At 52.5% G+C, this 25,949-nt stretch overlaps 1 protein-coding gene across 1 annotated transcript in view; it reads left to right on the top strand.

Annotated features, from left to right (window-relative positions):
• pmt (phosphoethanolamine methyltransferase) overlaps positions 1-17,615 on the top strand; it is a 28,692-nt gene extending 11,077 nt beyond the window's left edge. The window contains exons 6-12 of the mRNA XM_088904765.1: positions 1,052-1,240; positions 2,164-2,253; positions 2,813-2,902; positions 3,945-4,067; positions 4,761-4,892; positions 5,631-5,747; positions 16,768-17,615. Coding sequence (XP_088760891.1) covers positions 1,052-1,240; positions 2,164-2,253; positions 2,813-2,902; positions 3,945-4,067; positions 4,761-4,892; positions 5,631-5,747; positions 16,768-16,878 — 852 coding nt within the window. The 3' untranslated portion in view covers positions 16,879-17,615. The remainder of the gene's footprint in view (positions 1-1,051; positions 1,241-2,163; positions 2,254-2,812; positions 2,903-3,944; positions 4,068-4,760; positions 4,893-5,630; positions 5,748-16,767) is intronic.
• Positions 17,616-25,949: the final 8,334 nt, after the last annotated feature.

Below are 25,949 nucleotides of genomic sequence, written 5' to 3'. Positions count from 1 at the left end.
TAAGGATTTCCTTAAGCCCCTTGTTTTTAAAATATCCCCCCTCCCCGCATGTGACCAAACTCAGGAGAAGGCTCAGAATATGGCAGCTCAGGCTGGTTGGGACAGCAGTGTGTCCCGGCTGCTATATCAAGATCAAATCCTTTCTTTCTCAAGGCTCTCTCAGCTGAAACTGGAGCAGGGCAGGGATGAGAAATATTCCCACAGTTGGCACTCGCGTGCAAGAGCAGCCGTTTGCTAAAACGACTTGTGTGGTATCCCAGATCTCGTGCATTGCTGGGATCGGTCTGTTGAATCCTGTTTGAGGGATTCGTCACCCAGGTCCTGGATGAGGGGTTTAGCTCAGTTAGCTTTCAGCAAGACAGGCCAAAGTTTCCGTCAATCTGGTGTTCTTTTGGGACCCTGCTAATTATAATAATAATTGCTCACCCTTATATAGCGCTTTTCTGGACACTCAAAGTGCTTTACAGGTAATGGGGATCCCCTCCACCACCCCACCTGGATGATGTGCCAGTCCGCTCCCCACACCCCAGCTCTCAGTGGGGAGGAGAGCAGAGTAATGAAGCCAGTTCAGAGAGGGGGGTTATTAGGTGGCCATGATGGGTAAAGGCCAGGGGGGAAATTTGGCCAGGCCACCGGGGTAACACCCCTACTCTTCTCGAGAAACGCCCTGGGATGTTTAATGAGCACAGAGAGTCAGGACCTCGGTTTTACGTCTCATCCGAAGGACGGCGCCTGTCTACAGTCTAGCGTCCCTATACTGGGGCATCAGGACCCACACAGACCGCAGGGTGAGCACCCCCTGCTGGCCTCACTAACACCTCTTCCAGCAGCAGCCTTCATTTTTCCCATGATGTCTCCCATCCAAGTACTGACCAGGCTCACACCTGCTGAGCTCCAGTGGGCTGCCAGTTGTGAGTTGCAGGGTGATATGGCTGCTGCTAAGGGTCTAACATGTCCGTGAGATCCTCCCCAGCCTTCTGGCCATCAGAGGGAGGGGCTGCAGATTCCCCTGTACTGTTGTGTGATTGGCATTTTCCCCTTCCCTTTCCAGATGAAGAACAACCAGAACCAGCTGTGCTGGCTGCTGCAGAAGCTCCCGCGTGACCGCTCAGCCAATGGGGGCTTCGACACCTTCCAGCAGTTCCTGGACAGCCAGCAGTACTCGCGCCGCGGCATCCTGCGCTACGAGAAGATCTTCGGCCGGGGCTACGTCAGCACCGGCGGGCTCAGCACCACCAAGGTAAGGACCGCCCTACACCGCCCCACCCCTCTGGGCATAACCACGCAACGCTGCCAGGGCCTGTGGTTGGAAGTCTTGGGGGAAAATCTACACCTGGCTGGTGCTGGAGACCCTCCCCAGCCTGTATCTGCAAGGTTTCCAGGCACACAGGGTTCCACAAGCTCCTGCTGCCTCCCAGTAACAGGTTTAATTGGTGACTGCGGTGCTGGATTTCCCATCAGGCACTGCAGGCACAGTGCCTAGGGGCCTACAAAATGTTTAGGGCCCACGAAGGAGGGAAACACTAGTGACTCACGAGAAACAAGCTAAAACAATGTGCTTGTGATCGACTCTAGATGCTCCAAAACAAAGGTCAGGATTTCCAAGGGTGATGTAGATGTTCCCTGCTTTACTGATGCTCCTGTTGGCCCAAACAGTGGCTCCACGTGAGATGACAGTCTCGACTGCAGGTTCTGTGCAGTGTTCCTCTCTAGGGGTTAGCGAATGACGGACAAATTCCTCGTCTGGTAACCCGATTTTCCTATGGTGCAAGTGTACCATAAAGGATTACAGATCTAACCAACGCTGGAAGCCTCTGCATCCTGGTTTTTTAAACTGTCTCCTGACCACTTGTCTGGCAGCAGTTGGTCAGGTGATTTGAGGGCAGCAGCTCAGTCCCAGCAGCATTCTGGGAAATGTAGTCCAGATGGGGGGCAGCCATCTTGTTTGAACTTGCCCCCCTCTTAAAGATGTCACAAGGGGCAGATCCTCAGACAAAGAAACGACAGCTAAAAACCAAGATGGAGTGCTGACCCGTCCTGTGGTGTTCAGTGAGAAGAAAAAGAAAGGAAGGGAAATGGTGGGGGAAGACCAGCATTTGGCAAACCCATAACCTGTCACTTGTTCCCCCCCCCCCCCCCCCGACCTGACCTTTGACCTGGAAGGAGTTTGTGGACCTGCTGAATCTGTCGCCTGGGCAGCGAGTGCTGGACGTGGGCTGTGGGATCGGGGGCGGCGATTTCTACATGGCGAAGGTGAGAGCCGATCTTAGGGTTTGGGTTCGAGGTTAGGCTTAGGCTCAGGGTTTTGGTTGGAGCTTTTAGAGTTGAGGTTGGGGTTGAGGTCAGGATGATGGTTATGTTTAGAATTGGGGACAGTTTTAGAGTTGAGGTTAGGGGTATGGTTGGGATCTGGATTAGGTTTGGGTTTTGGGTTAGGTTTGGCATTAATCTTAGGGCTGGGTTTGAGGTTAGGCTTAGGCTCGGGGTTATGGTTATGAAGCTCTTCAAGTTGAGGCTAAGGTTAGGATGATGGTTATGTTTAGATTTAGGGACAGTTTTAGAGTTGAGGTTAGAGTTAGAGTTTATGTTTGGGGTTGGAATTAGTGTTGAGGTTAGGTTTGGGGTTAAGGTTAAAGTTAGTCTTAGGGTTGGGTTTAGGTTTGAGATGAAGATTAGGGATGAGTTTAGGGGTAGGTTTGGTGTCAAGGTTGGGGTTGGTTGTGGGGGTTAGTCATTGAATCTCCATGTGACAATCAACAAAATACTGTGCTTTGGCTAAAAGGTTCTCGTTCTGCTTTACGGCCCATTGCAGACGTTTGGCGCGCAGGTGCTGGGAATGGATCTGTCCTCCAACATGGTGGAGATCGCCATGGAGAGGGCGCAGGAGGAGCACCTGCCCCTGGTAAGAGAGCAGCTGCAGAGCCTGCACTGCCCGCAGGATGGGATCATCACAGTTTGTCCTTAACCTGAAGGAAATTCATGTTTCCGTTAAGCATCACATCTTAGCTCGAATGAGTGTGTTGCATCAGGTTTTCCATTTAAAAGCGGGCACTGTATTTTTTTAATAGTATGGTCATGATTTTAGTAAAGATCAACTTACTTTATCAGCCATCTACAATTTTTTGCATTAGGAATGTGTCTTTTCACAGACCCCAGCCTGCTCTCCATGAGACAGGGAGAGAGAAGCTGGGGTCAGAGCGCAGGGCCAACCATTGTACGGCGCCCCTGGAGCAGTTTGGGTGAAGGGCCTCGCTCAGGGGCCCAACGGAGTAGGATTCCTCTGCCGGCTGCGGGATTTGAACCGGCAACCCTCCCAGCCACAGGCGCAGATCCTTAGCCACAGAGCCACCTCTCCGCCCCAGAAGAAAGAGTTTTTATCAGCAATACATGATCCTGTGTGGAAATCCCAACTGTCACAGATTAGGAACCCTGATCAGATGTTGACTTGGCATCACGGATGGAGGGATCAGTGGACGAACACCTAGGACGATAAGAGCCGAGCAGTGGTGCCGCACAATTCTGGGGTTCAGTTCTGAACTGGGGCACCTTCTGGGTGGAGCTCGCATGGTCCCACAGAGGGGACACTGGGGGTTTTGACTCGGCGCGCCGGTCTCTTTCCACCTTTCACGGGCATGCTGGGTAAGGGGTGTCCCTCAACGGTGTCCCTCATGCATTGGGGTGTGCGCCCATCCCAATTCCTACCTCACACCTTGTACAGCCGGCATAGGATCTGGGATGACAGGGATAAGCAGATAACTGTGCGTTTACTGCACACAGTCTCTCGCTGCCAAAATTCATCTCAGTTAGCGCCGGGATCTCACGATGACACTTCGCGTGACGCACAGGAAAGTGCAAAAGGGTGGCATTGCGTCTCCCGTGAGCCGGAGGAAGGCGGCGCGGGTCCGCCCTTCGCTGACGCTGGCTCCTTACCCCCTCCCCCCCAGGTGCAGTTCGAGGTTGGCGACGCCACCAAGCGGCTGTTCCCAGGGGCCTCCTTCGACGTGGTCTACAGCCGGGACACCATCCTGCACATCGCCGACAAGCTGCAGCTCTTCAAACGTTTCCACGTGAGTCTTCAGGCTCCAGCCCCAAGACTGACTCTGACTAGAGGTCTTCGTGGGGGGGGGGAATTCAGGGATCGAATCCCGAAACCGTCTCTTTGAGGGGGGGAAACTCTTCTGCAGTGGGGGGAGAGACACTGGAGGAACCGGAGAAAACCCCACTCCCAGCAACAGAGAGCATGCAAACTCCACCCAGACAGGCCAGAACCACACACACACACAAACGCGCAGAACCCTCAGAGCTGCGAGTTAGCCGTCAACGTCATCCCATAATGGGTCGCCTGAGGCAGTCAGCTCTCCTGTTCACATCTTCAGCAGGCCAACTTGGAAACCTGGCTTCAGTCTCCTCTTAAACAGCAGCTGTGGCAAAAAAGTAAAAACTTGGACAAATACAGTACCAGCCCACTTCGCTGCACAACAGAAACGGGGGTTTCCGAGCAGTGAATGGGGACAGGAAAAGAACACTAGCATTGCTGCTTTGCAGTACTGTGGCCCTAGGTTCAATTGAGGGGCCTGGGGCACCATCTGTGTGGAGTCTGCGTGGTCTCCTCCGCATTTGCGTGGCTTTCCTGCTCTGGTTTCCTCCCCGAGTCCAAACGCACACTTGGTGTGGCGCAGGAGGTTGTTCCAGGCAGCCGCTCCTCTTTGTGTAAAGGTGTTCTGACTGTCGGGGGGGGGGGGGGACTTTCGTCTGCACAGTCGTGGCTGAAACCAGGAGGGAAGCTGCTGATCAGCGACTACTGCTGCGGAGAGAAGCCCTGGTCGTCCCAGTTTGAGGCGTACGTCTGCCAACGGGGCTACACGCTCTACACACCCCAGCGCTACGGAAAGGTAAACCCCCATTCCTCAGGGAAAAGACGGTAACTTACCAGGGCTCAATTCTTGCTTGGCCTGTGTTTTCCCCCTGGGATAAACTGTGGTTTACCATGGTAAAACCTTGCAATGGACAATATTCTTGCACGTTTGCACCCTAGTCTTTTACACAAAGGATTTCTCTGAGGTAGGAGCCCGCTGTTTGTAGCTAAGTGAAATAGTGGAATATTATGTGGGTTTGGGGAACATCTTCTTTCTGGCTGGTGTTGTGTAGGGATTTTTCTGGACACATGGGCAGAGTGTCCTTTTGTGTCGAAACCGACTTCACCTTGCATCATTCGCCAAGTCTGAGCATGACTTGCAGTCCGCTTGCTGTATGTGACATCACTGAGAGCCATGCTGCTCTTCCAATCAGCACTAACTCTCCTGTCAGGCATTATGGAGCCCAGTGATTGGCTCAGCCAGTCATCACTAACTCTCCTGTCAGGCATTATGGAGCTCAGTGATTGGCTCAGCCAGTCAGCACTAACTCTCCTGTCAGGCATTATGGAGCTTGGTGATTTGGGTCCAGGTAGGCAGAAGGCTGAAACACGTCTGAATTTCCTCGTTTCCCTTGTACACATACAGGAGATATAATCAGTTTGAAACACATTAACTGCTACTTCCAGTGGTGTTCAGAAAAGGCTCAAGATGGACAGAGCAATGGTTCTTGAGGCAGTTGTTCACGCGCGTGGTTTTTGTCCCCTGTGACATCAGTTCCTGGAGGAGGCGGGGTTTAAACACGTCCGCGCGGAGGACAGGACGGCCCAGTTCATCGAGGTCATCAAGGCGGAGCTGGAGAGAGCCGAGGGAATGCGCCAGGAGTTCATCGAGGTCAGAATTCGCCGTCCGGCTGTCACACACCCTTGTTCCTGCTGCCGCTTCCCAGACCAGTACTTATTGCACACGGTGTTTCCTGGGAGCGCGTTTCACTTTAAAGTTTTCTTTTAAGAGCCATTCGCTCTGCACCTGATGCAAACAGAAATTAGACGCATCTCTCGCTGCAGGAGAGACTGCGTGCAATGGTGACCTAACCACAGAAACCACAGAACTCATTCGGGTGTTTGAAAATCATCCTGCAGCTCATCCTACAGATTTGATGCCTCTTGTTATAAAGGCCAAGAAACGCAAACTTGATTAAGTTTGGAAGACGAATTCAAAGAAAATGGCCTTGCCTTATATGTACATGGAACGGTAGCTTTTGATACTTGGAATGCTTGAGTTTTGATGCAGTGTATTACTAATTACTTTATTTAATCATATTAGTTCCTGTACACTGATCACTGATAAAGCTGGGAGAGAGAGGGAGAGGAAGGTGTAGCAGGGATAGAAAGCTGGGAGAGAGAGAGGAAGGTGTAGCAGGGATAGAAAGCTGGGAGAGAGAGAGAGAGGAAGGTGTAGCAGGGATAGAAAGCTGGGAGAGAGAGAGAGGAAGGTGTAGCAGGGATAGAAAGCTGGGAGAGAGAGAGAGGAAGGTGTAGCAGGGATAGAAAGCTGGGAGAGAGAGAGAGGAAGGTGTAGCAGGGATAGAAAGCTGGGAGAGAGAGAGAGAGAGAGGAAGGTGTAGCAGGGATAGAAAGCTGGGAGAGAGAGAGAGAGAGAGAGAGGAAGGTGTAGCAGGGATAGAAAGCTGGGAGAGAGAGAGAGAGAGAGGAAGGTGTAGCAGGGATAGAAAGCTGGGAGAGAGAGAGAGAGAGGAAGGTGTAGCAGGGATAGAAAGCTGGGAGAGAGAGAGAGAGAGAGGAAGGTGTAGCAGGGATAGAAAGCTGGGAGAGAGAGAGGGAGAGGAAGGTGTAGCAGGGATAGAAAGCTGGGAGAGAGAGAGGGAGAGGAAGGTGTAGCAGGGATAGAAAGCTGAGAGAGAGGGAGAGGAAGGTGTAGCAGGGATAGAAAGCTGGGAGAGAGGGAGAGGAAGGTGTAGCAGGGATAGAAAGCTGGGAGAGAGGGAGAGGAAGGTGTAGCAGGGATAGAAAGCTGGGAGAGAGAGGGAGAGGAAGGTGTAGCAGGGATAGAAAGCTGGGAGAGAGAGGGAGAGGAAGGTGTAGCAGGGATAGAAAGCTGGGAGAGAGAGGGAGAGAGGAAGGTGTAGCAGGGATAGAAAGCTGGGAGAGAGAGGGAGAGAGGAAGGTGTAGCAGGGATAGAAAGCTGAGAGAGAGAGAGAGGGAGAGGAAGGTGTAGCAGGGATAGAAAGCTGGGAGAGAGAGAGAGGAAGGTGTAGCAGGGATAGAAAGCTGGGAGAGAGAGAGAGGAAGGTGTAGCAGGGATAGAAAGCTGGGAGAGAGGGAGAGGAAGGTGTAGCAGGGATAGAAAGCTGGGAGAGAGGGAGAGAGAGGAAGGTGTAGCAGGGATAGAAAGCTGGGAGAGAGGGAGAGGAAGGTGTAGCAGGGATAGAAAGCTGGGAGAGAGAGAGGAAGGTGTAGCAGGGATAGAAAGCTGGGAGAGAGAGGGAGAGGAAGGTGTAGCAGGGATAGAAAGCTGGGAGAGAGGGAGAGGAAGGTGTAGCAGGGATAGAAAGCTGGGAGAGAGGGAGAGGAAGGTGTAGCAGGGATAGAAAGCTGGGAGAGAGGGAGAGGAAGGTGTAGCAGGGATAGAAAGCTGGGAGAGAGGGAGAGGAAGGTGTAGCAGGGATAGAAAGCTGGGAGAGAGGGAGAGGAAGGTGTAGCAGGGATAGAAAGCTGGGAGAGAGAGAGAGAGAGAGGAAGGTGTAGCAGGGATAGAAAGCTGGGAGAGAGAGAGAGAGAGGAAGGTGTAGCAGGGATAGAAAGCTGGGAGAGAGAGAGAGAGAGAGGAAGGTGTAGCAGGGATAGAAAGCTGGGAGAGAGAGAGAGAGAGGAAGGTGTAGCAGGGATAGAAAGCTGGGAGAGAGAGAGAGAGAGGAAGGTGTAGCAGGGATAGAAAGCTGAGAGAGAGGGAGAGGAAGGTGTAGCAGGGATAGAAAGCTGAGAGAGAGGGAGAGGAAGGTGTAGCAGGGATAGAAAGCTGGGAGAGAGGGAGAGGAAGGTGTAGCAGGGATAGAAAGCTGGGAGAGAGGGAGAGGAAGGTGTAGCAGGGATAGAAAGCTGGGAGAGAGGGAGAGGAAGGTGTAGCAGGGATAGAAAGCTGGGAGAGAGAGGGAGAGGAAGGTGTAGCAGGGATAGAAAGCTGGGAGAGAGAGGGAGAGGAAGGTGTAGCAGGGATAGAAAGCTGGGAGAGAGAGGGAGAGGAAGGTATAGCAGGGATAGAAAGCTGGGAGAGAGGGAGAGGAAAGTGTAGCAGGGATAGAAAGCTGGGGGAGAGAGAGAGGAAGGTGTAGCAGGGATAGAAAGCTGGGAGAGAGAGAGAGAGAGAGAGAGGAAGGTGTAGCAGGGATAGAAAGCTGGGAGAGAGAGAGAGGAAGGTGTAGCAGGGATAGAAAGCTGGGAGAGGGAGAGGAAGGTGTAGCAGGGATAGAAAGCTGGGAGAGAGAGGGAGAGGAAGGTGTAGCAGGGATAGAAAGCTGGGAGAGAGGGAGAGGAAGGTGTAGCAGGGATAGAAAGCTGGGAGAGAGAGGGAGAGGAAGGTGTAGCAGGGATAGAAAGCTGGGAGAGAGAGGGAGAGGAAGGTGTAGCAGGGATAGAAAGCTGGGAGAGAGGGAGAGGAAGGTGTAGCAGGGATAGAAGGCTGAGAGAGAGGGAGAGAGGAAGGTGTAGCAGGGATAGAAAGCTGAGAGAGAGGGAGAGAGGAAGGTGTAGCAGGGATAGAAAGCTGAGAGAGAGGGAGAGAGGAAGGTGTAGCAGGGATAGAAAGCTGTGAGAGAGAGGGAGAGAGGAAGGTGTAGCAGGGATAGAAAGCTGTGAGAGAGGGAGAGAGGAAGGTGTAGCAGGGATAGAAAGCTGTGAGAGAGGGAGAGAGGAAGGTGTAGCAGGGATAGAAAGCTGAGAGAGAGAGAGGGAGAGGAAGGTGTAGCAGGGATAGAAAGCTGGGAGAGAGGGAGAGGAAGGTGTAGCAGGGATAGAAAGCTGGGAGAGAGAGGGAGAGGAAGGTGTAGCAGGGATAGAAAGCTGGGAGAGAGAGGGAGAGGAAGGTGTAGCAGGGATAGAAAGCTGGGAGAGAGGGAGAGGAAGGTGTAGCAGGGATAGAAGGCTGAGAGAGAGAGAGGAAGGTGTAGCAGGGATAGAAAGCTGGGAGAGAGAGAGAGGAAGGTGTAGCAGGGATAGAAAGCTGGGAGAGAGAGAGAGGAAGGTGTAGCAGGGATAGAAAGCTGGGAGAGAGGGAGAGGAAGGTGTAGCAGGGATAGAAAGCTGGGAGAGAGGGAGAGGAAGGTGTAGCAGGGATAGAAAGCTGGGAGAGAGGGAGAGGAAGGTGTAGCAGGGATAGAAAGCTGGGAGAGAGGGAGAGGAAGGTGTAGCAGGGATAGAAAGCTGGGAGAGAGAGGAGAGGAAGGTGTAGCAGGGATAGAAAGCTGGGAGAGAGAGAGAGAGAAAGGTGTAGCAGGGATAGAAAGCTGGGAGAGAGAGAGAGAGAAAGGTGTAGCAGGGATAGAAAGCTGGGAGAGAGAGAGAGAGAAAGGTGTAGCAGGGATAGAAAGCTGGGGGAGAGAGAGAGACGAAGGTGTAGCAGGGATAGAAAGCTGGGAGAGAGGGAGAGGAAGGTGTAGCAGGGATAGAAAGCTGGGAGAGAGGGAGAGGAAGGTGTAGCAGGGATAGAAAGCTGGGAGAGAGGGAGAGGAAGGTGTAGCAGGGATAGAAAGCTGGGAGAGAGAGAGAGGAAGGTGTAGCAGGGATAGAAAGCTGGGAGAGAGAGAGAGGAAGGTGTAGCAGGGATAGAAAGCTGGGAGAGAGAGAGAGGAAGGTGTAGCAGGGATAGAAAGCTGGGAGAGAGAGAGAGGAAGGTGTAGCAGGGATAGAAAGCTGGGAGAGAGGGAGAGGAAGGTGTAGCAGGGATAGAAAGCTGGGAGAGAGAGAGAGAGAGGAAGGTGTAGCAGGGATAGAAAGCTGGGAGAGAGAGGGAGAGGAAGGTATAGCAGGGATAGAAAGCTGGGAGAGAGGGAGAGGAAAGTGTAGCAGGGATAGAAAGCTGGGGGAGAGAGAGAGGAAGGTGTAGCAGGGATAGAAAGCTGGGAGAGAGAGAGAGAGAGGAAGGTGTAGCAGGGATAGAAAGCTGGGAGAGAGAGAGAGAGAGAGGAAGGTGTAGCAGGGATAGAAAGCTGGGAGAGAGAGGGAGAGGAAGGTGTAGCAGGGATAGAAAGCTGGGAGAGAGAGGGAGAGGAAGGTGTAGCAGGGATAGAAAGCTGGGAGAGAGGGAGAGGAAGGTGTAGCAGGGATAGAAAGCTGGGAGAGAGGGAGAGGAAGGTGTAGCAGGGATAGAAAGCTGGGAGAGAGAGAGAGAGGAAGGTGTAGCAGGGATAGAAAGCTGGGAGAGAGAGAGAGAGGAAGGTGTAGCAGGGATAGAAAGCTGGGAGAGAGAGGGAGAGGAAGGTGTAGCAGGGATAGAAAGCTGGGAGAGAGAGAGAGAGGAAGGTGTAGCAGGGATAGAAAGCTGGGAGAGAGAGGGAGAGGAAGGTGTAGCAGGGATAGAAAGCTGGGAGAGAGGGAGAGGAAGGTGTAGCAGGGATAGAAAGCTGGGAGAGAGGGAGAGGAAGGTGTAGCAGGGATAGAAAGCTGGGAGAGGGAGAGGAAGGTGTAGCAGGGATAGAAAGCTGGGAGAGGGAGAGGAAGGTGTAGCAGGGATAGAAAGCTGGGAGAGGGAGAGGAAGGTGTAGCAGGGATAGAAAGCTGGGAGAGGGAGAGGAAGGTGTAGCAGGGATAGAAAGCTGGGGGAGAGAGGGAGAGGAAGGTGTAGCAGGGATAGAAAGCTGGGAGAGAGGGAGAGGAAGGTGTAGCAGGGATAGAAAGCTGGGAGAGAGGGAGAGGAAGGTGTAGCAGGGATAGAAAGCTGGGAGAGGGAGAGGAAGGTGTAGCAGGGATAGAAAGCTGGGAGAGGGAGAGGAAGGTGTAGCAGGGATAGAAAGCTGGGAGAGGGAGAGGAAGGTGTAGCAGGGATAGAAAGCTGGGGGAGAGAGGGAGAGGAAGGTGTAGCAGGGATAGAAAGCTGGGGGAGAGAGGGAGAGGAAGGTGTAGCAGGGATAGAAAGCTGGGAGAGAGGGAGAGGAAGGTGTAGCAGGGATAGAAAGCTGGGAGAGAGGGAGAGGAAGGTGTAGCAGGGATAGAAAGCTGGGAGAGAGGGAGAGGAAGGTGTAGCAGGGATAGAAAGCTGGGAGAGAGGGAGAGGAAGGTGTAGCAGGGATAGAAAGCTGGGAGAGAGGGAGAGGAAGGTGTAGCAGGGATAGAAAGCTGGGAGAGAGGGAGAGGAAGGTGTAGCAGGGATAGAAAGCTGGGAGAGAGAGGAGAGGAAGGTGTAGCAGGGATAGAAAGCTGGGAGAGAGAGAGAGAGAAAGGTGTAGCAGGGATAGAAAGCTGGGAGAGAGAGAGAGAGAGAAAGGTGTAGCAGGGATAGAAAGCTGGGGGAGAGAGAGAGACGAAGGTGTAGCAGGGATAGAAAGCTGGGAGAGAGGGAGAGGAAGGTGTAGCAGGGATAGAAAGCTGGGAGAGAGGGAGAGGAAGGTGTAGCAGGGATAGAAAGCTGGGGGAGAGGGAGAGGAAGGTGTAGCAGGGATAGAAAGCTGGGAGAGAGAGAGAGGAAGGTGTAGCAGGGATAGAAAGCTGGGAGAGAGAGAGAGGAAGGTGTAGCAGGGATAGAAAGCTGGGAGAGAGGGAGAGGAAGGTGTAGCAGGGATAGAAAGCTGGGAGAGAGAGAGAGAGAGGAAGGTGTAGCAGGGATAGAAAGCTGGGAGAGAGAGGGAGAGGAAGGTATAGCAGGGATAGAAAGCTGGGAGAGAGGGAGAGGAAAGTGTAGCAGGGATAGAAAGCTGGGGGAGAGAGAGAGGAAGGTGTAGCAGGGATAGAAAGCTGGGGGAGAGAGAGAGGAAGGTGTAGCAGGGATAGAAAGCTGGGAGAGAGAGAGAGAGAGAGGAAGGTGTAGCAGGGATAGAAAGCTGGGAGAGAGAGGGAGAGGAAGGTGTAGCAGGGATAGAAAGCTGGGAGAGAGGGAGAGGAAGGTGTAGCAGGGATAGAAAGCTGGGAGAGGGAGAGGAAGGTGTAGCAGGGATAGAAAGCTGGGAGAGGGAGAGGAAGGTGTAGCAGGGATAGAAAGCTGGGAGAGGGAGAGGAAGGTGTAGCAGGGATAGAAAGCTGGGAGAGGGAGAGGAAGGTGTAGCAGGGATAGAAAGCTGGGAGAGGGAGAGGAAGGTGTAGCAGGGATAGAAAGCTGGGGGAGAGAGGGAGAGGAAGGTGTAGCAGGGATAGAAAGCTGGGAGAGAGGGAGAGGAAGGTGTAGCAGGGATAGAAAGCTGGGAGAGAGAGGGAGAGGAAGGTGTAGCAGGGATAGAAAGCTGGGAGAGAGGGAGAGGAAGGTGTAGCAGGGATAGAAAGCTGGGAGAGAGGGAGAGGAAGGTGTAGCAGGGATAGAAAGCTGGGAGAGAGAGAGGAGAGGAAGGTGTAGCAGGGATAGAAAGCTGGGAGAGAGGGAGAGGAAGGTGTAGCAGGGATAGAAAGCTGGGAGAGAAAGAGAGACGAAGGTGTAGCAGGGATAGAAAGCTGGGAGAGAAAGAGAGACGAAGGTGTAGCAGGGATAGAAAGCTGGGAGAGAGGGAGAGGAAGGTGTAGCAGGGATAGAAAGCTGGGAGAGAGGGAGAGGAAGGTGTAGCAGGGATAGAAAGCTGGGAGAGAGGGAGAGGAAGGTGTAGCAGGGATAGAAAGCTGGGGGAGAGAGGGAGAGGAAGGTGTAGCAGGGATAGAAAGCTGGGGGAGAGAGGGAGAGGAAGGTGTAGCAGGGATAGAAAGCTGGGAGAGAGGGAGAGGAAGGTGTAGCAGGGATAGAAAGCTGGGAGAGAGGGAGAGGAAGGTGTAGCAGGGATAGAAAGCTGGGGGAGAGAGGGAGAGGAAGGTGTAGCAGGGATAGAAAGCTGGGAGAGAGGGAGAGGAAGGTGTAGCAGGGATAGAAAGCTGGGAGAGAGGGAGAGGAAGGTGTAGCAGGGATAGAAAGCTAGGAGAGAGGGAGAGGAAGGTGTAGCAGGGATAGAAAGCTGGGAGAGAGAGGGAGAGGAAGGTGTAGCAGGGATAGAAAGCTGGGAGAGAGAGGGAGAGGAAGGTGTAGCAGGGATAGAAAGCTGGGAGAGAGAGGGAGAGGAAGGTGTAGCAGGGATAGAAAGCTGGGAGAGAGAGGGAGAGGAAGGTGTAGCAGGGATAGAAAGCTGGGAGAGAGGGAGAGGAAGGTGTAGCAGGGATAGAAAGCTGGGAGAGAGAGAGAGAGAGAGGAAGGTGTAGCAGGGATAGAAAGCTGGGAGAGAGAGGGAGAGGAAGGTGTAGCAGGGATAGAAAGCTGGGAGAGGGAGAGGAAGGTGTAGCAGGGATAGAAAGCTGGGAGAGAGAGAGAGGAAGGTGTAGCAGGGATAGAAAGCTGGGAGAGAGGGAGAGGAAGGTGTAGCAGGGATAGAATGCTGGGAGAGAGAGGGAGAGGAAGGTGTAGCAGGGATAGAAAGCTGGGAGAGAGAGAGAGGAAGGTGTAGCAGGGATAGAAAGCTGGGAGAGAGGGAGAGGAAGGTGTAGCAGGGATAGAAAGCTGGGAGAGAGGGAGAGGAAGGTGTAGCAGGGATAGAAAGCTGGGAGAGAGGGAGAGGAAGGTGTAGCAGGGATAGAAAGCTGGGAGAGAGGGAGAGGAAGGTGTAGCAGGGATAGAAAGCTGGGAGAGAGAGAGGAGAGGAAGGTGTAGCAGGGATAGAAAGCTGGGAGAGAGAGAGAGAGAAAGGTGTAGCAGGGATAGAAAGCTGGGAGAGAAAGAGAGACGAAGGTGTAGCAGGGATAGAAAGCTGGGAGAGAGGGAGAGGAAGGTGTAGCAGGGATAGAAAGCTGGGAGAGAGGGAGAGGAAGGTGTAGCAGGGATAGAAAGCTGGGAGAGAGGGAGAGGAAGGTGTAGCAGGGATAGAAAGCTGGGGGAGAGGGAGAGGAAGGTGTAGCAGGGATAGAAAGCTGGGAGAGAGAGGGAGAGGAAGGTGTAGCAGGGATAGAAAGCTGGGAGAGAGGGAGAGGAAGGTGTAGCAGGGATAGAAAGCTGGGAGAGAGGGAGAGGAAGGTGTAGCAGGGATAGAAAGCTGGGAGAGAGGGAGAGGAAGGTGTAGCAGGGATAGAAAGCTGGGAGAGAGAGAGAGAGAGGAAGGTGTAGCAGGGATAGAAAGCTGGGAGAGAGAGAGAGGAAGGTGTAGCAGGGATAGAAAGCTGGGAGAGAGGGAGAGGAAGGTGTAGCAGGGATAGAAAGCTGGGAGAGAAAGAGAGACGAAGGTGTAGCAGGGATAGAAAGCTGGGAGAGAGGGAGAGGAAGGTGTAGCAGGGATAGAAAGCTGGGAGAGAGGGAGAGGAAGGTGTAGCAGGGATAGAAAGCTGGGGGAGAGAGGGAGAGGAAGGTGTAGCAGGGATAGAAAGCTGGGAGAGAGGGAGAGGAAGGTGTAGCAGGGATAGAAAGCTGGGAGAGAGGGAGAGGAAGGTGTAGCAGGGATAGAAAGCTGGGAGAGAGGGAGAGGAAGGTGTAGCAGGGATAGAAAGCTGGGAGAGAGAGGGAGAGGAAGGTGTAGCAGGGATAGAAAGCTGGGAGAGAGAGGGAGAGGAAGGTGTAGCAGGGATAGAAAGCTGGGAGAGAGAGGGAGAGGAAGGTGTAGCAGGGATAGAAAGCTGGGAGAGAGAGGGAGAGGAAGGTGTAGCAGGGATAGAAAGCTGGGAGAGAGGGAGAGGAAGGTGTAGCAGGGATAGAAAGCTGGGAGAGAGAGAGAGAGAGAGGAAGGTGTAGCAGGGATAGAAAGCTGGGAGAGAGAGAGAGAGAGAGGAAGGTGTAGCAGGGATAGAAAGCTGGGAGAGAGAGGGAGAGGAAGGTGTAGCAGGGATAGAAAGCTGGGAGAGGGAGAGGAAGGTGTAGCAGGGATAGAAAGCTGGGAGAGAGAGAGAGGAAGGTGTAGCAGGGATAGAAAGCTGGGAGAGAGGGAGAGGAAGGTGTAGCAGGGATAGAATGCTGGGAGAGAGAGGGAGAGGAAGGTGTAGCAGGGATAGAAAGCTGGGAGAGAGAGAGAGGAAGGTGTAGCAGGGATAGAAAGGTGGGAGAGAGAGTGAGGAAGGTGTAGCAGGGATAGAAAGCTGGGAGAGAGAGAGAGGAAGGTGTAGCAGGGATAGAAAGCTGGGAGAGAGAGAGGAGAGGAAGGTGTAGCAGGGATAGAAAGCTGGGAGAGAGAGAGAGAGAAAGGTGTAGCAGGGATAGAAAGCTGGGAGAGAAAGAGAGACGAAGGTGTAGCAGGGATAGAAAGCTGGGAGAGAGGGAGAGGAAGGTGTAGCAGGGATAGAAAGCTGGGAGAGAGGGAGAGGAAGGTGTAGCAGGGATAGAAAGCTGGGAGAGAGGGAGAGGAAGGTGTAGCAGGGATAGAAAGCTGGGGGAGAGGGAGAGGAAGGTGTAGCAGGGATAGAAAGCTGGGAGAGAGAGAGAGAGAGAGAGAGGAAGGTGTAGCAGGGATAGAAAGCTGGGAGAGAGGGAGAGGAAGGTGTAGCAGGGATAGAAAGCTGGGAGAGAGGGAGAGGAAGGTGTAGCAGGGATAGAAAGCTGGGAGAGAGGGAGAGGAAGGTGTAGCAGGGATAGAAAGCTGGGGGAGAGAGGGAGAGGAAGGTGTAGCAGGGATAGAAAGCTGGGGGAGAGAGGGAGAGGAAGGTGTAGCAGGGATAGAAAGCTGGGAGAGAGGGAGAGGAAGGTGTAGCAGGGATAGAAAGCTGGGAGAGAGGGAGAGGAAGGTGTAGCAGGGATAGAAAGCTGGGAGAGAGGGAGAGGAAGGTGTAGCAGGGATAGAAAGCTGGGAGAGAGGGAGAGGAAGGTGTAGCAGGGATAGAAAGCTGGGAGAGAGAGGGAGAGGAAGGTGTAGCAGGGATAGAAAGCTGGGAGAGAGGGAGAGGAAGGTGTAGCAGGGATAGAAAGCTGGGAGAGGAAGGTGTAGCAGGGATAGAAAGCTGGGAGAGAGGGAGAGGAAGGTGTAGCAGGGATAGAAAGCTGGGAGAGAGAGAGGAGAGGAAGGTGTAGCAGGGATAGAAAGCTGGGAGAGAGAGAGAGAGAGAGGAAGGTGTAGCAGGGATAGAAAGCTGGGAGAGAGGGAGAGGAAGGTGTAGCAGGGATAGAAAGCTGGGAGAGAGGGAGAGGAAGGTGTAGCAGGGATAGAAAGCTGGGAGAGAGAGAGAGGGAGAGGAAGGTGTAGCAGGGATAGAAAGCTGGGAGAGAGGGAGAGGAAGGTGTAGCAGGGATAGAAAGCTGGGAGAGAGGGAGAGGAAGGTGTAGCAGGGATAGAAAGCTGGGAGAGAGGGAGAGGAAGGTGTAGCAGGGATAGAAAGCTGGGAGAGAGGGAGAGGAAGGTGTAGCAGGGATAGAAAGCTGGGAGAGAGAGGGAGAGGAAGGTGTAGCAGGGATAGAAAGCTGGGAGAGAGGGAGAGGAAGGTGTAGCAGGGATAGAAAGCTGGGAGAGAGGGAGAGGAAGGTGTAGCAGGGATAGAAAGCTGGGAGAGAGAGGGAGAGGAAGGTGTAGCAGGGATAGAAAGCTGGGAGAGAGAGGATTTGACCGGGGGGTTGCAGTATAAGGCCAGAGAGTGTTAACAGAAGGAATATCTCTCCCATCAAGTTAATCAGAGTGGAAGTCACTGACCTATCAAGTCGCAGAGCGCCACCTAGGGTTTCACGCTGACAGACTCGGCCGGCCCCCACTCTCTCAGCTCTCCTGCACCCTGAGCTGTAGAGGCGGGGCGATCTGAAAGGGGGGGTGCCCGTGTCTGGCTGTGCCCGCAGGAGTTCTCTGACGAGGACTACCGCGCCATCGTGACCGGCTGGAGGGACAAACTGCAGCGGTGCGAGCTGGGGGACCAGCGCTGGGGCCTCTTCTACGCCGAGCGGCCCTGAGGGGGGCCGTCTCCAGTCACGCTCCTCGGGGGCGATGACGTCACCCCTCGATGACGTCATCTGGAAAGCCAATCACATTTGAAATGCCTTAAATCCACCTCTCGGAAGCTCGGTCCAGTGATTCTTGCAGCCCAGATGCAAACCCTGATTCTCTCTTTCAATCGGAACGCCCTGAACTTTCTTGAGGGGCTCAGTGATTTTTAAATTCCTGCTCAACTGTTCAATCGGGTAAAATGATTGGAGCCTCCGAGCCCGTTTCCCTGATTTCCTGCTCAGCCTGCTCCGAGTGTCATTTCTCTCGGTGCGGTAACGATCTTGGCTAGACTTGCAGAGATGGCCGCCGTTCCAGATGAGCTGGAAATTTAGGGTCCCAGTCGATCCGTACAGCTCCGGAACCCCCTCATCCTCCCACAGGAGGAACTAGGGGGAGTGGAGGACTCATCCCGTTTCAGACGGTGCTTTCAGGAAACGGGCACAGGTGGAATGTCGCAAACCGGGTCAGAGTTGCTTCTTCGGTCACGAATGTCTTAACGATCCGAGAGGGCCGTCATTTCTCGAAGGATTCCGATCCCGGAGAAGACGCGTCTCCTGGTTTCAGTGTTCCCGAGTCCTGGTGCCCGTCACGATCTCGGGAGTCTTCTGGTCCAACCTGTCCGCTTGCCTGCGTCATGTGCCAGCCGCAGGTCTGACCAGGGCTGCCAAAAAGAGAGCAATTGTTTTAATAAAGTTAATTCTGATATCTCTGCCGCCATGTTGCCTGCCTCCTGAAGTACTGTTGTTATTCTGTGCGGCTGGTTTCTCCACGACGGCGACGATAGTGGTTCTGACACTTGACGTCTGTAACGGCGGTTTCCCAGACTGCACAGGGGGAGGCTACAGGTCCTCGGCCGCCTTTAATCCGATTCCCACTGCTCTGTGGTGACATCTGTTAGAAATGCTAACGCCCGCGTGCTGTTGGCCAGCACACAACAATTCCTAATTCCGCCTGGAGCCACAATCAGTCTCCCCCTCACTGTGGCCAAATATTCTGCTGCGGAAAAACAAAGCTCTTTCAAAAATTTTAGTATTCAGACATCTGAGGTTACTAGTGGGATTTGTTGCACACAATTTTCCTTTCAATAGACACTTGCCCTATCCCTTAAATAAAGGGGAGTTCTTTACTAGGGTGCGGGTGTGACCAATTGAAACTCTGTTTTTTTCATTGTTGGCCCACTGCAATCCCAAGGGCATTTTGGGAAGTGTAGTCTTATTTTTTTGCCCTCTTCACCCCTTCCACAAACCCATTCACCTCAGTCCTACAGGGTGTACAGCATCTTTACTAATACTTTTTGTCTGATCTTGGAGCTTGCATATTTTTTTATATAAACCTGACAAGGCTTACCGAAGAGGACCTGGAAAAACGTCCACACCAAAATGATTTGCATTTCATGGAGTTATGTTATCCCACATTTAGCTACACAACGAAAATATTGTTTACTACTCTTTTTTTAAGTTTTCAGTGTAGCATGCACCTGCAGCTGTTAATTTCTGATGGGACTCATTATTGAAATAGACACAACAATTCATGATGGAAATTCTATTTGATGAAACCTGCTGAACATGCCTGGATAGCAGGTTGTGTTTCTGAAGATATAAGAAGACAGTATTCAGAATCCACAGGTGCTGGAGCTCAATTTAATCTGATGAAAATCAGAGCAGCAACAGGAGTGTAGTTTATAAAATCACTCATAACTAAAAGCTCAAAGTGAGACTTGCAAATGAGAGGGGCCGTTTTCTCCATTCACTAATTTCCAGAAAGGGCTCCAAGGGAAATCAGCTTTAATTCTGTAACTGGCAGGTTGTTCCAGACACCCACCACTCTTTGTGTAAAGACACATTTCCCGTCTTCAGCCCTATAGAGCTATAGATGAGGGCTCGGCTAGGAGTCATAATGGGGATGAGTGTCAGAGTGAGAGGGACACTCTAATCGTGTGCCCTTAATGAGTTTCTTTCCATCCATCCACTTTCTAATTCTATCCCAGCAGGTAACGGGCACAAGGCAGGGTACGCCTTGGACGGGACGCCGATCCATCACAGGGTACACACACACACACACACTTACACACGTGCCAGTTTTCCCAGAAACCAATGAACCCACCAGCCTGTTTTAGGACTGTGGGAGGAAACCCATGTGAACACAGGGGGGAACGTGCAAACTCCACCCAGACAGCACCCAGCACTACAACCCAGCAAGGCCGACCCCTGCTGCCCGGTGAGTTTTTTTACCTTGGGCGCGAATCCAGCAGGTCACGGGACAAGGGACACCGCTAACCGAAACGTGGGTCGAGGCCGACGCCAACTACAATCCCGTTCACACGTTTCAGCATCTGGAAGCCCATTTTAAAATGTGTCCCAACTAGCAAGCAAACATTTCATTTGGGAGCCGCGTGTACCCTCCCGTCCTTGTTCTGAGCCACACGTAGGCCAGCAGCGTGTTGTTAACAACTTCCTGAATTCACAATGGCGCTTAGATACCACAAAACAGTATTGAAGGTGCGATATTTACCCATACGGTCTGTGGTCTGCATAGGAATGTAGATTGAGGTCAGACCTGTCTGTCGCACAATTGGACTGTGTCGAACCCAGGGAGATGTCGATTTCTCTGAAATCTAAGCGCAAACGGTTTTAATGCGGTTCCCTGTGAAACATACCTGCAGCCATAAGGTGTTTCTTTGTAGCAGGAGACTTTATTTAATAATAATAATTGTTTACACTTCTATAGCACTTTTCTGGACCCTCCACTCAGAGCTCTGTACAGGTCATGGGGATCCCCTCCACCCCCAGCAGTGTGTACCCCCACCTGGATGAGGCGCCAGTCCGCTCCCCACACCCCAGCTCTCAGTGGGGAGGAGAGCAGAGTGATGGAGCCAGTTCAGAGAGGGGGGTTATTAGGAGGCCATGATGGGTAAAGGCCAGGGGGGAAATTTGGCCAGGACACTGGGGTAACAACCCTACTCTTCTCGAGAAACGCCCTGGGATTTTTAATGACCACAGAGAGTCAGGACCTCGGTTTGACGTCTCATCCGAAGGACGGCGCCTGTTTACAGTCTAGTGTCCCCCGTCACTATACTGGGGCATCAGGACCCACACAGACCGCAGGGTGAGCGCCCCCTGCTGGCCCCACTAACACCTCTTCCAGCAGCAGCCTCAGCTTTCCCAGGAGTCTCCCCTCCAGGTACTGGCCAGGCTCCCACCTGCTGAGCTCCAGTGGGGAGCTGCAGGGTGACAGGGCTGCTGGCTATATTTGGACCAGATGGGGACTTCCCAACAGCTGTAGTAAAAATGAACCTCGTAATTTCTGTCATTTGTTTGCGGTTTTGACTTAATGGGCTCCGTGACTGGAGCTGCACTTCTAGGTTCGCAGGTGGACTGGGAAGCTTAAAAAAGGTAAATACGAACTTCAGTTGTCATCGGGTGTTTCTGGGTGCAGTGCGCCCTCTAGTGGAGGAGGGTGGGAACAGTTTTCCAGTTCGTACAATTCCGGAAGCTTGATTTTCTGCGGAATATAAAACGCGTTTTTTTTCTCTCAGAGGCTCTGCTGAAGGCCAGCTCCCCCCCCATAGATTGATCAAAGATGGATTCATGAGTAAGGACGCCGTATATGTGCGATACCGGGGGGTGTAGTACCCGAATTCCACCGTCAGAAACGAGAGCTTATGGCCGACTAGGCCCGTGTAGACTCCACCATGTACAGTACTTCGCCGGGTTGAAAAATGAAACGGTTTTTTTTTTTATTCAGATTCACTTTGATTTCTTCGACAAACAAAATACGTTTTCCACAAAACCAAAAAAAAAAAAACAAAACTGCTCCTCAAAATGTCGGTAAACTAAACCCCGCGCCCCCGCAGACACGGTCAGAACCGTTGCGCTTCAGTTTCCCCTCCAGGGTTGTTTTTGAAAACTCAAAACTTCGAGAATGTTCACATCAAAGCGCGTCGGCGAGATGGGCCGTCTTAAAGGCACACGCTCAATTTACGCAAACAGAACACCGTGGTTTTCAAATAGTACGACATCAACATATTTAAGGTATTGTTTTTCAAGGAACATAAGCACATTAAAACATCGCATGGCTCCTGTTATGTTCTCTATTTGTGTTCTTAAGGGCTGTCGTGAATCACACAGCTTCTTAATGAGGAACGAACGCTTTACCAACACAGTGCGCTATAACTCTTACTACACTAACTCTGTAACTGCCCCTCAATCTACTACTCTCTCTCTCTATATATATACTATTTACATATTCATGTACTGCACCATCTGTGAAGTACAGCAACTTGTAAGGATCACACTTTAATAATAATAATTACTTATACTTATATAGTGCCTTTCTGGACCCTCCAGAGCTCAGAGGTCTTTCTAGGTCATGGGGATCCCCTCCACCCCCAGCAGTGTGTACCCCCACCTGGATGAGGCGCCAGTCCGCTCCCCACACCCCAGCTCTCAGTGGGGAGGAGAGCAGAGTGATGGAGCCAGTTCAGAGAGGGGGGTTATTAGGAGGCCATGAGGGGTAAAGGCCAGGGGGAAAATTTGACCAGGACATCGGGGTAACACCCCTACTCTTCTCGAGAAACACCCTGGGATTTTTAATGACCACAGAGAGTCAGGACCTCGGTTTGACGTCTCATCCGAAGGACGGCGGCTCTATACAATCTAGTGTCCCCCGTCACTATACTGGGGCATCGGGACCCACACAGACCGCAGGGTGAGCGCCCCCTGCTGGCCCCCACTAACACCTCTTCCAGCAGCAGCCTCAGCTTTCCCAGGAGTCTCCCCTCCAGGTACTGGCCAGGCTCCCACCTGCTGAGTCTCCAGTGGGGCTGCCAGTGGTGAGCTGCAGGGTGATATGGCTGCTCCGTGAGCATCAGAGGCACATGGTGATCAGGACGATCAGCGGTTCAGACTAGTGCTCCCGAACCCTGGTCCTTCAGGAGCTCGGTGTCTGCTGGTTCTCCTTCCCCCTGAGCCCAACCCCTCCAGGGCTGACCGATGCCTTTGAATGATGTGTTTGCCCATTCACACTGCTGGTTTTCTCTTCTCTTCGGCGAGTCCAGCACGACACAGATGCACGGCACCAGGGCACGATATCTCAAGCAGTTTGTCCCAGATCTCGCAACACGTTGTGTCAGCAAGTGGCTGTACGTATCGGTCCAAATCGATCCGATGGGTTTGAATCGACTTAGCGGTCCACAGTCTTCGCGATTCACATGCTACGGCACCAGGGCCCTCTTTGACTCTCCTGCCTCTGAGGTTTTGAGACAAATCTCCCGGGAAAAGACCGAAGAGATCTCGAGAGATGTGCCTCGGTCACAGAACTAAAGAGATGACTTTCCTTCATCCTGCATCCGACAGGTATTAACAGAGATAGAACCTCATCCCTGTGCGGATTACAGATCTGCTTAGCTTGCACCCTTCTGTAATTTCCACAGCGAAAGCATTTTCCTGGCTCAGCCCGAACGTTTCACTACCTATGCTCGGAAAATTGCTGCAGATGTACATAATTTGTGAGTGAGTCAGGTCCACTTGCCAGAGGGCGGACCAGAGAGTGCGCTACAGAGAGATGGATTATGAGGAGAATTTGGGAGTGGGTTGGGGAGGTCTTGCTGGAATTGGGCCGGAAATCGTGTTTTAAAAAAAACAAAGCTTGTCCCGTCTGAGCTTCTCGGGAGATCGGATCGCTATACACCCCCAGCTCCGCTCCACTGCTGCCCGGTGCTGGAGTATCCCTGCTTCCAGACCCCCTCAAAAAAGAAGAAATCCCGTCCTAAAAAGTTATTGTCCAGCCAGAACCCAAAAAAAAAACATAGCGTCAAGGCAATAATGAAACCCATGTGTCTGAGAGAAATGTTTCCCACTGTATCATGGCGGACTGACGTCAAATTCAAATCATTTCCTTGTGACGGAATGTTTGGACTGGGATGTTCTGCATTCTTCAGACGCGAAGGCATCGCACGAGCAGGGAGACACGGGCCCCTTTGTGAATGAAACATCCCGCTGTCGTTCAGGACAGTGGTGCAGAGCACGCGGCACGCCGGCGGTGTGGTCGCCAGGGGCCAGAAAAGTGTCGTCTGGGAAGATGTTATGTCACACGTTGGCGCAGTTTAAACTCGCTGAGGGAGACGTGAGGTCAGATCCGCGCCGCGGGGAGCAACGTCAGAAGTTTAAGGTTAGGGTTGAGGTAGGGCTGGGGTTTCGGATAGGTTGGGATTTATACTTCCATGCAAACACATTTATACATACATTAATATTATTTTAAATACATGATTGAGATATTTCTTGAAACTATGATAGATACTTGATCGATCCCGTAAGGGGAAATTGCAGTGCAACAGCAGCTTGACACAGACAACACAGCCACAGTGTCACGAATGATACAATAATACTAATACAACACAATACGATACAATCAGTGCAGCGAGAAGTTACTCCCAGCCCAGAACACGCAAGGAACAAACCAGAACAGTCCACAAAAAAGTCGGATTGCCCAATCTGAATATAAATATAAATGGATTGCACAGGTCCCTGGCATCTACTGCACAAAAACAGTTGTAAACAGGAAAGAAAAAGAGCAGATGTATCAGTTTACTGCTCAGTCCAGAAACAGGTCCCTGTCAGTGTTGCCTCTGCCCAGACGCAAGGTGGCTGCGTTGTACAGTCTTGTGGGCCAGAATGACCTCCTGCAGCGCCCCCTGTCGCACTGTGGATGGATCAGCCTATTGCCGAACGCGCTCTTCATTTCCACAAGCATGTCGTAGAGGGGCTGGGAGACGTTGTTGTCCATGAGCGCCTCTAGTTTGGAATATATATTATAAAAGAATATATACTATACATATCATTATATATGATAAGTTCCTAAACCTTGTAAACAATGTATACTATGTAATAAATAGGAGTATTAGAATACGTTTGTAGATATTACGAATACAGTATACCAATATATAAAATCACAAATATTTTATGTGTGTATTATTAGAAATGATTATATATCATATTGTATATCATGAAACACAAATGATCTCTGTTTATGATTATTATAAAGGTATGTACTATGAATACATATATACAAATATATTTATACCTGCAGGTCCATACAAATAGATCCGAAAATTCCTGCTACACTTTTGTCTGGATCCCAAATGTCTCCCACTCCTCGTGAGTGTGTGCAGGACTCGCCTCACACACACACACACACACACACACTGTCCCGATCGGAAGCCCCTTCTCTTAAGGGGCGCTCCGGCTCTTCCTCGTTTGTCCAGAGTTTTGGCACCTGCCCCCTGTCCCAGCCTTTTCCCTACAAAAGCCAGACGCCCTCGCTATTCCTGGCTCAGCTCTGGAAGATGGACGCCCGGAAGCGTCCTGACCGTCTGGGTCCGGGGCTGGGAGCGCCTGGCCTCGTTATCCCGTTTTATTCCCCCTGATCCTTCGCTGGATCCTGCTCCGGCTTTCAACTTCTGTCATGTCTCTGTCATGGATGGATCACCCGGCTCTGGACTCTTGCCTACTCTGGATTTCCCCTTCGGAGTTGTTTACCTTGGATCACAGCCCCCCCCAAACACCAGCGCCCCGTCGACAGGCCCCCCCTGTTCGTCTACCAGCCCCGATCCCAGTCTCCTCTCCCACTGTGTTTGTCTCACTCCCACCCGGATTCTGCTGTCGGCTGCATAGGGTCCTGAAAAACCGCTTCGTGACACACACACTCCCAGACACCCCCCTCCTTGTTCCCATCCGTCCGAGGTCCGGAGCCAGTCCGGCCACATTCCCTCGTCTTCCCAAACTGCCGGGAGACCGGAGCTGCAGTCGGGGGGGAGCCCCGATTCCTCTGACTGCCTTCTATGTGCTCGGTGCTTCTTCCAATTCTGGGGTCGCGGCGGGGGGCAGCCGGGGCCTATCCAGGTGCAAGGCGGGGTACACCATGGGCAGGACGCCAGTCTGTCACAGGACACACACACTCACACCAGGGCGAATTTACCCAGAAGCCAATTCGACTCCCGGCATGTCTTCGGACTGGGAGGCAAACACGAGGGCAACATGCAAGCTCCACCCAGACAGGAACCGACTTCTGTTCAGTGACATAAAAAAGGGCTCAAAAGCTCCAGACGTCTGCCATCAGGCGGCTCCTCCTTTCGAGAGTCGCGCCTGTGGGCGGGGGCAGCTCCAGAATCCCTCGCCCGTCACGGGGATCGAGGCGAGCGGAGCTGACGAGCGAGCGGAAACACTGGAGTGAGTTCTCTCCGCCCCCCCTCAGAAAAACACTGGAACGAAACCGACATCTGGAGTCATCGCTGCACGCTAACCACATAAACACACACCCCCCCCCCCCCCCGTCCAGACCCAAACACTTTCCAGAGCAAACAGCTCTACGCACTGTTTACACTCCTCGTGGGCTGTGGTGGTGAAGGCGCCAGATCCCACTTAACCGACAACAACCGTCGGCGCTTTTAAAAATCCCTTCGTGTTTTTACAGGCCGACGCCTGTGAGTCATTTGTCAGCTGGGACAAAACTCTCATGTTCCCCAACACCCCCCCCCGACTCCGAGCCCCCCCGAGATCAAAGCCGTGCCACCCCGGAGAGGGTGGAAACTCTTTCCTCTGACAGGCTGGCGCTGGGCACCCGGCTAGACGCAGAAGAGTGAGCCGCTTCCTCCTGCCTTTAGACAACACCCTACATCCCGTTCCCTTCTCCCGCCACCCTTTGTGTAAAGCCCGGCCTCCTGCCCTCAGCTTTAACATAGAATGAATAAGAAAGGTTCCACAGGAGAGGGGGTCTTTTAGTCTAGTTAATAGGTAGTAGCTCATCGACCCATCCAACCACACATCTTTCTGTTTTCTATCAATTTTATCCCCTGTACACTTTATCCAGTACAGGGGTGCAGGGCAGCTGGAATCTATCCCAGAAGGCAACAGGTGCATGGCAGGGTACGCCCTGGATGGGACGCCAGTCCGTCACAGGACACACACTCACACCAGGGCCCGTTTTCCTAGAAGCCCGTTAACCCAGGGAGAAAACCCACTCACACACGAAGAGAACACGT

The sequence above is a fragment of the Atractosteus spatula genome, chromosome 24 (genome assembly GCF_055471065.1).
Source record: "Atractosteus spatula isolate fAtrSpa1 chromosome 24, fAtrSpa1.hap1, whole genome shotgun sequence".
Classification (NCBI taxonomy): Eukaryota; Metazoa; Chordata; class Actinopteri; order Semionotiformes; family Lepisosteidae; genus Atractosteus; species Atractosteus spatula.
Note: the sequence above shows the minus strand (reverse complement) of the source record. Positions and strands in the feature narration are given on the sequence as shown.